An 11,996-nucleotide genomic window follows, 5' to 3' on the forward strand; every position below is an offset into this window, starting at 1 on the left:
TTGGTACATCCTCCGCAGGTGCAGCGCTAATTTAATATAGCAATATAAAGATCGTCAAAAATGAAACACATTATGTACAAAGCAATGTTGTATGAAGCTCCATGCCACTGATCGTTCATACCCGTTGGAAACATGGGCATGCTAACTTGAGGTACATTTGCAAAAAGCAAATATGTTTGTGACTTAGTAAATTACAAAATGATGAACATTAACATGTGTGTTTATTGAACTATCGGAAAACGCTGCATGCCCTGGAAGGAACTGCGAGCTTCCATCTTCTATACGCATCGGAGGAACCATCTGGCTGGATCCTGCGAACCACGCAAACCCTCCCTGCCATTCACTGGTGGCACTTGCATGCGGAATTGAAGGGATCACTGTTATACTACCTGCAATAATCTCTATAGGTGAATATTGAATTCAAAAATAGCACCAGTTGATCCATGTCAACAACAAAAGCAGGACCGTCCCATGGAGAAAAATAGTAAAGCTTGGTTTTTCTGGAGCTTTTCAACGCCTGCCTCACATGTGTGAGAGAACAAAGAAAATTAAAAAAATGCATAGGGAATAGAACTAACAATAGAGCTATCGAAATAGAAGGCTTTCCAAGCAATCCATTGTCCCACACGGCACATAACTGTAGAAAGGTTTGAAAAGTTCAGAAAACAAAAGGCAAAACCACCACCTAATTTTGGTATTTTCCGAAAATTAGTCCATAAAAATAGTGTGTATTGTACTTTTAAGTCCCAAGATTAAATTAGCATTGGGTACAATAATTGATTCTATAAGTTAGGATACTTGACTATGGATGAAAAAGAGCTAAATTTTTGGACGATTTTCAAATACGTAGAGCTTTTGTTTAATTTAGAGAAATGTTACCATAACTATAATGCTTAAAAATAATTCGTGCACCTAATATAATTCAAGTCCCACTGGGCGGGCATGCGGGAGCGCCGGTCTCGCGCTCCCAATGGCGGGAGCACGTCGGTCCTGCACGACCAATACACGCAATCGACCCAGTCCCGCATCGCCAAACAGCGCGACTGCGCTGGTCATGCTTCTCCAACCCGCACGACCATGTGGGTCCCGCGCAATTCACCGAATCATTGGTTGATTTGTTTTAACTATGCGCAAAAGTTTAGCAGCAATTTGTTTCTGCTAAAGTTTAGGAGTGATTGGATTTTTTTTTACTGTAGTAATGGCCTGAATTCATGGTCCGTTTCAAGCTGTTATACATGGACCTTAATGTTAGGCCATTGCCCTAACTTTCATCCCATATATATGGATGGCCGCACTGTCTATCCAAACCTTCATCCCATGTGTAACCACTAGTGTACAACTTCCTAGGCCATTGGAAGATGGGCCATGGTCTATTATTTTCTCTTATGACGAGGAAGATACTAGTTAAGATAGAGCATAGGTTCATCTTTGCATTCGTCTTATCACAAAGAAGACTAATTTGACTCCCTCAAATAGTCAAATATAGGATGGATATAATTCATGTCTCTCAATTATACAACTGGGTATATCAATTCATTCAACTATTTAAATTGATGTGAGACAACTCCCTCGTCTCATCTTCTTGCTCACCCCTCCCCTCTCTCTTTTTCTCTCTTCCTCATCAAGCTCGGATCTCCAGGGTAGCAACAGAGGCAGAAGTGAGGCAAACACAACCTTGGTTATCGTCGGCCTCCCAAGGTCCGAGCCGAGCGGAGTTGGGGACAAGGTCCTCCTTGAAGTTAACCAAGAAGCAGTTGCTGAGAGCGGGATGACTGACGGGCAGCAGCAGGGTAGACTCCCATCCTCATCCATTTCGCCTTGCCTCGATACCTCAAGGACTAGGCCTCCGCTGGCTCTTCACGCCACAGAGAGTGCTCTTCCTTCCTACTACACCGCACATAGTGTTGGTTGAAGATGGGAGGCGGTAGTGGCAGGAGGAAGTACCATGGAGAGGGGCTCGACGTGCACTAGACTATCAACGGAAAACTAAGGTTGTGGCCACCAAGGAGAGAGGTGCTCCCTATGGCCATCCATTAGAGTTCGTCATTGAGGTCAAAGACATCGACGCGGTGCTCCCTATGGCCATCCATTAGAGTTCGTCATTGAGGTCAAAGACATCGACGCGGTGCTCTAACGAGCCGTAGAGGATGCCCTCCTCATCGTTTGGGTTATATGTGAGGCTACCTATGTCAGATCTGAGCTCGAGCTCGTCATGGTTGGGGAAGATAGAGAAGGGAGAAGTAGGCACTAACATGTGGGACCCATGTTTTTTTTATTTTTTTCCCTTGTCACTTACATTTGAGCCCCACGTCTATTTTTATTTCCTTCAGTAACTTAGCTACCACATGGGTACCACATAAGTGAAAATCGCCCTTAAAATATCTATCATTTTCAAAGTTTTAATAATTGAAGGGATATATGTTTTGTGATTGAAGGATATAATTAAATAAAATCCGACAAATTGGACTTTTTTCCGTTCTGGTCACCTTCCAGGAGAACAACAATGCAAATCTAGCAGAAAAAAGCACAAGAAAGGTCCCTCATCTTGTCATCGGATTACAAAATCATTCCCCAACCGCAAAACAAATATATGTCATCCCTTAACTTACAAAACCGGATCACTTTGGATCCTTAGGCAGTTTTGATCCCGGTTTTATCCTACGTGGCAACTGAGTTAGTGTGGGCCCCATACGTCAGAGTGACCACGTCATCATCATCTGTTTTCCTCTTCTCTCCCTTCCTCCTTTCTCACCCGCGTGGCCTCCTCGGTGGTGTCGAACACGCCAAGCCACATGCGCACGCTCTGCTGCGAGATGTGGATCTCTGCCCCGTACTTCCTCCACGGCTGCTTCCTCACCCCGCGGAACTTCCTTTCTGGCACCACATCCGCACCCGCTGCCAAAGCCGCCGCGTCCACTGCCGCTTCCGTCTTCTTCACCGGACCGACACATTCTAGCTAGAGCTAGCCGCCGCTGGCACCACACCTGCCAGCTACTGCGCGATGTGGATCTCGTGCACGATCTGGGGAGGTGAGCCCGCCACGACGCATCATTGCCATCGTTGTCGCCGGATCTGGGGAGGTGGACGGTGGGAGGGAGTTGGAGAGGTGGTTGGAGGCGAGGTCGAGGACGGTGAGGAGAAAGGAAGAGGAGGGAGCAGCTACCTTTCTCGACGCGACGAAATTGGGTTGGGAGGAGGGGGGTGGCAATGGCGCCCGACGGTGGAGGGGAAGAGAAAGACAGAAAGGGACGGATCGGAGGGGGAAGAGGAGGGAGCCGGAGAGGAGGAAGGAGTATCTCCGCCCGCGCCGCTTTTTGTGCTGGCCGTCGCCCGCACCGCTTTATCTGCCAGCCGTGCCCGTGCCGCTTTCTCCGTCCGCCGCTGCCCGCCGCTATCTCCGTGTTGGCCGCCACACGAGCTGCTCTCTACGCCGGCCGCCGGCCGCCGGCCGCGCCGCTTTCTCTTGTCGATCTCGCACCCTCCATGAGATGGGGAATAGAGGAGGAGAGGGGGGAAGGGGAAGAAGAAGTTGAGGTGGTACTGACATGTGGATCCCACGTGGGTCCTACGCTAACTCAGCTGCCACGTAGGATAAAACCGGGGTCAATGCCGCTTAAGGACCCAGAGTGATCCGGTTTTATAAATTGACGGATGTCATATATCCGGTTTTTTGGTTGAGGGATGATTTTGTAATTCAGTGATAAGATGAGGGACGTAAGATATACTTTTTCCATCTAGCAGGCCGCAAGGACACAATATTGAGAACACAATTTACAGGGAAGAGGATTGAAGAAGGGAATAGCTATATATAGTCAGGATTCAGGAGACCTTTTGAAGGAACGACACCATCATACGAGCCCGCTACCCGCTCTTTTTTTTTTCCTTTTTGGGCGGCTGGAATGCAGTTTGCTGGCCACTTTTCACTAGTCGATCGGTGCTTGCACAATCCCGCGGATTAAAAGTGATATGAGATTACTTCACAATCTGTATGTTCACGTTCATCTACGCGAAGACAATATTGGTATATTTTCGAAATGGGTTCATGATTATGAACAAGTGTGAGAATAGTCATCTCTATGTCAAAGAAAAATCTAAACTGCAGAGTGCAAAGGCAGCTAACAGGTAGAAGCTTCTGACCTGTAGTAGCACACAAAGGCAGTTCTAAACTGAAACAAACTGTGCAAGACAAAACACTTCAGTGAACATACAGTAATTACTAGCAACAACAGTCAACGGCAGCACTCAATTGGCAGCACTCAATTGTTTAGTTCACACCAAAATTGGAAGTTTGGTTGAAATTAGAACGATGTGACGGAAAAATTGAAAGTTTATGTGTGTAGGAAAGTTTTGATGTGATGGAAAAGTTAGAAGTTTGAAGAAAAAGTTTGGAACTAAACAAGAGCATATTGGCATACAAAACTTTTATGCATTCACGAAAAAACACTGGCGCGCCATCAGGCTATGACGACGTTGTAGAGTTCTAGGCACACGAATCTTTGGTTAGGGCGTTTCAAGTTGGTACAAGCGCCACAGCTTAATTTCATGAGATGCTTCTGCATAATATGGACGAATTTAGTCCCAGGGAGCCTTGGCTCAATCGTACATGACCAAAGGACACTTTGTATATCTCGAGGCAAAAAAAACTAAACTACACCAATTGAACCACATGACCACCAATTAACTTGTGTGTGTTACTACTTAGGACAAATCTTTTTCTTTCAAAAAGACTACTAATGAGATCGATCAATCTGAGAGCATGTGGAGCAGCATGTCGTTCCAGGCATCGACCGGCCCCGGCAGGCACCAGTGGATGCAGTCATTGTACAGCACCCGCTTCTCGTCCGGCCAGTGGCCGTACCGGCTCGGGTGGCCGTCCGGCCGGAGCAGCATCGCGGCGGTGGGGTCCATGAGCACCATGTCCACCCCGTTCGCCGCCGCCTCCCTCTGCGCCTCCCTGAACTCCTCCACCTGCGACGTGTAGAATTCCAGGTCCATGCCTCCCATGGCCGTCTCGTTCCCCCTGTACGGCCGCGTCCGCCGGCAGTCGCCGCCCTTGTCCCACGCGCCGCCCTCGAAGTGCGACATCGGCGACAGCGTCCGCACGATCGCCTTCCCCCTGAACCTGATGTCGTTGATGGCCCGGAGCGCCGTCCGGAACGCCATCCGGTGGGAGTGCCGCAGCGTCAGGTCGCTGGTGATGTTGAGCGCCACGTAGCTGCCGCCGACGAGCCTCCCGTTCTCGTAGAACAGGGACGGCCGCGTGAACCAGTTGGCCCCCGAGAAGATGACGTAGTCGAACCGCGCCACGCGGGCGAACCACTTGCAGTCGGGCTCGTCGAGGTACAGCTTGAACACGCCGGGGCTCTCCGCCGACTCCTCCGTCCTCACCAGGAACGGCGACCAGAAGATGTGTATGGTGAAGTTGTACCCCTCGTAGTACAGTATCTTGTCCGGGTCCGTCTTCCCCGTCACCGACACGTCCTTCGGCGTCGCAACCTGCCGTCGCCGGCCGCGCGTCACAACTGATCAGGACCATGGACGAACAGTCGAACACAAAGCAGAGAGCGACACACAGAAATCAATGGCGGCCACTTACCTTGGACAGGAGGCAGAGGAGAGACTGCATGTGGTTCCTCGCCAGCGAGTCCCCGACGAAAGCGAGCGTCTTGTTGCCGACGAGCCGGAGGAACTTGTCCGGGTCGAACCGCGGGAGGTCGCAGCCGGCCGGCTTCCACCGCCACTTGAGGAACTCCAGGTCGGGGCGGCCATACATCATGCAGTTCTGGTGCTCCTGGATGTAGGAGCAGGTCAGGTTGGTGTACTGCGGCGAGCTCTCGTCGGGCACCCACTCCCCCTGGAAGATGTCGCACTTGGAGATCGGCGACTCAAAGTAGGACATGTAGGAGGGGAGCTCGGAGGAGCTCATCCTGCTCAGGTACGGCACGCTCTTGAAGCAGGAGAGGACGACGAGCGCCGAGAGGAACACGGCGGCCGGGCCGAAGAGCACCTTGAAGAACAAAACCATGGCTGGCTAGCTAGCTGCAAGCTTGCACCTTCGAGCAGCAAGTGACAGTGCTCACTTAGTGACATTAATCTGGGGTTGCTTAATACCGATCAACAAAGTCTGACCTGCGTGTTTCAAGTTTCAATTCTGGCCTGGGGTCACAAAGAATTCATTCGTTTCAGTACCTGAAAATGGAGGCGCGTGCAAAGGGAACCTTCAGATCGATCACATGCTAATCATAATACTATATTGCAAGTGCCCAGAGTAGCGCATTAGGCTACTCTATTTTGAATTAACTTTTCTTACTCCTAAACCTGTCTAAAACCACAAGCTAAGACATTAGTCCAGTTTTCTTAAGCCGCAATACTAATTAAGCCGGTGTCAGCATCATTAAAGTCTTTTCAGAAATTGAAATCCGAGCTTTGAAACTCAGCACGAGTGCTCGGTGAACTCCGACCAGGTCAAGTTCTGGAAGAAGCTATTGCCGGATTCACGCAGATATTGATCAGAACCTTGGGGAAATGAAATGATACAAAGGGATGGCACGTCGGCATCGGTTTAAGGACTCCGTACCTCGCAGTCAACTGGCGAGTTGGCATGAGAAAACTAAGAAGAGATCGACGTTTACTACTAAAGAAAAAATAAATGATATGATTAACGATCTACGATCCCGTAACAGGTTCTTGTTTAGTCTTACCGAGGAGTTGAACTTCGCAATGGAGGGGCAGCGTTTGCTGCGGTAAGTTGAAGCTTCGGTTTGAGAAGTGTTTGTTTAATCTGTTCGAGGAATCCAAGTGATTTTCGTGTTCTCTTCCCTCGCAATACGTTTGGACCAAAGCAGCAGATGTGTATTAGTCTATGGTCAGAATTCTGAAGAGGAAGGCAAGCATTTCGACTGTGACTGAATCAGTTATTAATAAGACAGATACAGCACACGATCACACGATCTTTTACCAAATTCAGTGCTATGGATCGGCATGTGAAATTTCAAATGCCTATTATAATGCTACTGTATCCAACTGGTTGGAGGATCTCTCTGAAGACTGAAGAGATACAAAAGCAACCTCACTGAAACTGTTCTGCAAGCAAGCCTTCTGTGTCGACTGTCGACCGACCGGTATATATGGAATCAAAATCACAATGCAGGTGCATTTTTCAGAACATAAATAGGAGTACCAACGGGAAGACGCTGTAACCATTTACTAGGCGTGTAGCTCCTGGCAGGAGTTTTTCCCATGCCAAACATGGGAAAAAATGAAAATAGACCAATATATATTTTTTTAGAAAAAAACAAATTATAAACGTAGATGCTCACAACACGTGCACATTTACACCTATAAATACAAACACCATATCCGTATGAGCACCTCCAAAAGATTAGATCGGTATATCTTTAAATTGAGAAAGTCACTACGATACATTGTCTATAACTGAAAGAATAATTATAGCTATAAATATGAGCACCCGTGACAAATCTAAAACTTGAATCCGGGTGGACATGTTTCATCATAAATAACCTAACCAGTTAAGTTATGCTCACTTGACAACTGAACCAAGGTTTTGCTGTTGTTTCTCACCAAATTCAACTTTCAGCCTCAACGAGCTGTGATGTCCTAGTTGTCAACAAGAAAAGGATCTCATTTGAAAGGATCTCACACAAGGCCAGCTTGATAAGTCATTTGGATGGTCTGGGAATTTAAACCGTCCAAATAGCCCGAAGACAGGCCTATTATCCTTGAGAATCGGAAGCCCTAATTACAGGCCCATCATCCCTAGGAAGCACAGCCCAATGGTTGAATCCCAAAGAGGCCTCAGATTTGTTGCGAGGCAAGAACTGATGGGCGTTTCTTCTCGGAATAAGTTCACTTCATGACCCTTAAAAGTGATCACAAATCTAATCCATGACCCCAAACCACAAAACTGGATATCTTGACCCCCAAATTCTTAAAATCGGTGCAATTTGACTCCCTGAGCGGTTTTGCTGACGTGGCGCTTACGTGGCAGTATTGACTCGGTCTTCTTTCCACGTCGCGTTGACGTGGCGTTGAGGTGTCATTAGAAATTAAAAAAAATGCGTGGGACCCATCTGTCATTCACACACAAAATAAAGTAGGGCCCACTGACATGTGGGCCCCACATGTCATCCTCTCTCTCACTACCCTTCTTCTTCCTCCTCTCTCCGTTGTTTCTCTCTCTCTCCGTTGACATGAGCCGCCGGCAGGAGGGGGCTCGAGTGCCGGCGGTGGTGGGTGGGTGCCGGAGTGGTGGTGGCGGTGGGCGGTGGACGGTGGACGGTGTACCTCCGGCGACGGGCGCGGGAGCAGCTCCTTCTACCGCACCGGGCCTCGGGCGAGTGGGCGACGGTGGGGAGCACGGGCGGCGGGAGCTAAAGAGGCTGCGGCGGCAGCGGACCTCGGGCGAGTGGGCGACGGTGGGCGGTGGACGGTGGGGAGCACGGGCGGCGGGAGCTAAAGAGGCGGCGGTGGGCTGCTGCCCGCCCCCTCCATCTCCTCCTCCTCGTAGTCGTCGCCGTCGACCTCCCCGACCATGCCGAGTACCAGATCGAGACCAGCCGTCCGCCGCCCCTCGTACGCCCGCCACCGCTGCTGCTCTCGTCTCCGACCTCGTCGGCTGCGGCCATAGCCACCACCCACAGGACGCGTTGCCGCCGCTCCGGGTCAGCACGCGGCAGTGCTATCGCGAGCGCGAGTGCGGGAGGAGGCACTGGCGGCGGTGGCGGCGGCGACAACACACGAGCTCGGCGGCTCCGCCTCTCCCCTCTCCCTTCCGGCCCTTACACACCGCCGCCGCCTCTCATGTCACCCATCACATCCGTTCCTCCCTCACCTGCTCTCCTCTCCTCTCCTCTCTCCACTTGGCGAGGCCGATGGCGAGGCCGCCGCCACCCCTTCAGCTTCCGCCGCCGCCGCCGCTCTGGCCCCCGCCCGCCGCCGCTCCAGCTCCAGCCTCCCATGCTCCCCGCGGCCGGCCGAAGGGGAGAGGAGAAAGAGAAAGAAAGAGAGAAGGGAGGAAGAAGAAAGGGAGAGAGAGGATGACATGTGGGGCTCACATGTCAGTTGGCCCCACAATTTTTTATTTTGTGTGTGAATGACAGATGGATCCCATGTATATTTTTATTTCTAATGCCACCTAAGCGCCACGTCAATGCCACGTGAAAAGAAGACCGAGTCAATACTGCCACGTAGGCGCCACGTCAGCGAAACCGCCCTCCAAAACCGTCCAGGGAGTCAAATTACACCGGTTTTAAGAGTTTTGGGGTCGAGATATCCGGTTTTGTGGTTTAGGGTCATGTATTAGATTTCGATCACTTTTGAGGGTCATGAAGTGAACTTATTCCTTTCTTCTCTCTATCCTCTCTGGCCCTGCGCGTATTACATAGCCCATGAAAGTGGATTCTAAATTTTCTGAGGGGACATACCATCGTTATTTGCATGTCAACCAAACCAAATGGTTATGAAAATATTTGAAAAATAATCAAAAAGATATTTTAATATATAATAAATCACTTCACAAACATGCAAGTTAAAATTTAACTTTTATGGATTGCAACGGAAAAAATAAATTAAACTATGACTAGTTAACACATATTCCTAGTCAAATTTGTTTTTTTTCGTTGCAACTTGTATAATTTAAATTTGACCTTGCATTTTGTGGAGTAATTTATCACATATTAATCTAGTTTTTTGATTTTTTTTAATTTTTCCATAACCATTTGGATGATATACAAACAACGAGGGAATGTTCACTTGAGAGTTAAAAATAATTTCCCCATATCCAATAGTCCATAAGTGCAAAACTGAGAACTGATCTTCACACGAAAATCTGAAACTCTCACTGGAGTAGTAGACAAATAACACAGTCCGGTGCTCCAGCATAAGTGATGATCACATCCAAGCTGCCATGGCCAATTGCCATCTTCCAAAGTAACTTCAGCCATGGAAAGCAAGCATGGAGCATGCACCCAAGTCAAAACCCTGCATAGCACTCCATCCTCCAAAAGGTCTGCAAAACTCCTCCCTAAAGACTTGTACATTCCCTGATTTTCCCTCATCATCCCATCTCGTTTGTTCTTCACTCTGTGTATTATGCATCAGTCCATGCATTCATGCTGCATGATCGGCTAGCTAGCTCTGCTCGCGCGTCTACGTGATGGCACTGATCAGCTCGCTGCAGAGGCCAAGGAAGCCGAGGTGCCCTTCCCACCCAATGCTCTCCCTCTCCCCATCCCTCGTCTGCCTCCTCGTCCTCCTCCCCTTCCTCTCCCTGCTCCTCCTCCACCGCTCCGCCTTCCCGGCTTCACGTTCTCCGCTCCTCGCCCACCTCACCGCGTCCTCCTCCTCGCGCTCCTCGGCGAGCGGCTTCGCCGGCGGCGACCTACGTGAGATCGAGTTCTCGTGGAACCACCTGCCGTTCAGGCAGTCCAGGCCGCCGCCGGCGAGGCTCAAGATCGCCGTGTTCTCGCGGAAGTGGCCCGTGGCCTCGGCGCCCGGCGGCATGGAGCGGCACGCGCACACGCTGCACACGGCGCTCGCGGCGCGCGGGCACCGCGTCCACGTGTTCACCTCCCCGCCGCCGCACACCGAGGCCGCGCCCCCGCGCTCCGCCGACGGGCCGCAGCTCCACTTCCTCGACGGCGACCCCGGGGTGTGGCGCTGCGACGAGGCGTGGAAGCTGTACGAGGCCGAGGCCGAGAACGACCCGTTCGACGTCATACACTCGGAGAGCGTGGCCGTGTTCCACCGCTGGGCGCGCGGCGTGCCCAACCTGGTCGTGTCGTGGCACGGCATCTCCCTGGAGGCGCTCCACTCGGGGATATACCAGGACCTCGCCCGCGGCGACGACGAGCGCATGTCGCCGGCGTTCAACCACAGCCTGGCACAGTCGGTGTACCGGGTGCTGTCCGAGGTGCGCTTCTTCCGGAGCTACGCGCACCACGTGGCCATCAGCGACGCCACGGGGGAGATGCTGCGCGACGTGTACCAGATCCCCAGCCGCCGCGTGCACGTCATCCTCAACGGCGTCGACGAGGCGCAGTTCGAGCCGGACGCGGCGCTGGGCCGCGCGTTCCGGGAGGACCTCGGGCTGCCCAAGGGCGCCGACCTGGTGTTCGGCGTCTCCGGCCGGCTGGTCAAGGACAAGGGCCACCCGCTGCTGTACGAGGCCTTCTCCAAGCTCGTGCTGCGCCACCCCAACGTGTACCTCCTCGTCGCCGGCAAGGGGCCGTGGGAGCAGCGGTACATGGACCTGGGCCGCAACGCCAAGGTGCTCGGCGCCGTGCCGCCGGAGAAGCTCAAGGCGTTCTACAACGCGCTGGACGTGTTCGTGGACCCGACGCTGCGGCCGCAGGGCCTGGACCTGACGCTCATGGAGGCCATGCAGTGCGGCAAGCCGGTGCTCGCCACGAGGTTCCCCAGCATCAAGGGCAGCATCGTCGTCGACGACGAGTTCGGGTACATGTTCGCGCCCAACGTGGAGTCGCTGCTCGAGAAGCTGGAGGCCGTGGTGGAAGAGGGCGCCCGCCGCGCCGCGCAGCGCGGCCGCGCGTGCCGCGACTACGCCAAGACCATGTTCGCCGCCACCAAGATGGCGCTCGCGTACGAGAGGCTCTTCCTCTGTGTCAAGAACGACACTTTCTGTGCCTACCCAGCTGAGTTCGATTAGTTCGTTAATTTTGATCAGCGTACGTGTGTTTATTTCATTGAATACTCTATTTAATAATCACAGAAATTAAACTATATTAATCTTCGTATTTATACTCTGTATTTGGACCTCATATAAATATCCACAAAGTACATTGGTAAATGCAGTAGATAGTGTACATTGTACGGATGCTAACACGACTTTTTCGAGTTGACCGATGCTTTTCAGGTAAGCAAAGCAACCGTGCAAACTGGGTTGACCCGGACGGCCGCAACTGCACATGTGTGGCACGTTGGAACTATTGGTTTACATGAAAGTCGTCGTCTCCTTT

At 51.4% G+C, this 11,996-nt stretch overlaps 2 protein-coding genes across 2 annotated transcripts; one reads left to right on the forward strand and one right to left on the reverse strand.

Annotated features, from left to right (window-relative positions):
- Window positions 1-4,509: 4,509 nt before the first annotated feature.
- On the reverse strand, window positions 4,510-6,112 carry LOC4325378 (protein trichome birefringence-like 21). The gene is made up of 2 exons (XM_015774984.3): window positions 5,597-6,112; window positions 4,510-5,496 (listed from the first exon to the last, which is right to left on the reverse strand). The coding sequence occupies exons 1-2, from the start codon at window positions 6,023-6,025 to the stop codon at window positions 4,744-4,746; spliced, it is 1,182 nt and encodes a 393-aa protein (XP_015630470.1). The 5' UTR covers window positions 6,026-6,112; the 3' UTR covers window positions 4,510-4,743.
- Window positions 6,113-9,953: 3,841 nt separating this feature from the next.
- LOC4325379 (uncharacterized) lies at window positions 9,954-11,760 on the forward strand. The gene has a single exon (XM_015774974.3). The coding sequence runs from the start codon at window positions 10,175-10,177 to the stop codon at window positions 11,684-11,686; it is 1,512 nt and encodes a 503-aa protein (XP_015630460.1). The 5' UTR covers window positions 9,954-10,174; the 3' UTR covers window positions 11,687-11,760.
- The last annotated feature ends 236 nt before the right edge of the window (window positions 11,761-11,996 follow it).

This window comes from Oryza sativa, chromosome 1 (genome assembly GCF_034140825.1).
Source record: "Oryza sativa Japonica Group chromosome 1, ASM3414082v1".
NCBI classification, from domain to species: Eukaryota; Viridiplantae; Streptophyta; class Magnoliopsida; order Poales; family Poaceae; genus Oryza; species Oryza sativa.

Coding starts and splice junctions, on each gene's coding strand:
- LOC4325379 (XM_015774974.3), top strand. CDS start 10,175: ATGGCACTGATCAGCTCGCTGCAGAGGCCAAGGAAGCCGAGGTGCCCT.
- LOC4325378 (XM_015774984.3), bottom strand. CDS start 6,025: ATGGTTTTGTTCTTCAAGGTGCTCTTCGGCCCGGCCGCCGTGTTCCTC. Junction 5,497..5,596: donor TCCTCTGCCTCCTGTCCAAG/GTAAGTGGCCGC, acceptor CGGCGACGGCAG/GTTGCGACGCCGAAGGACGT.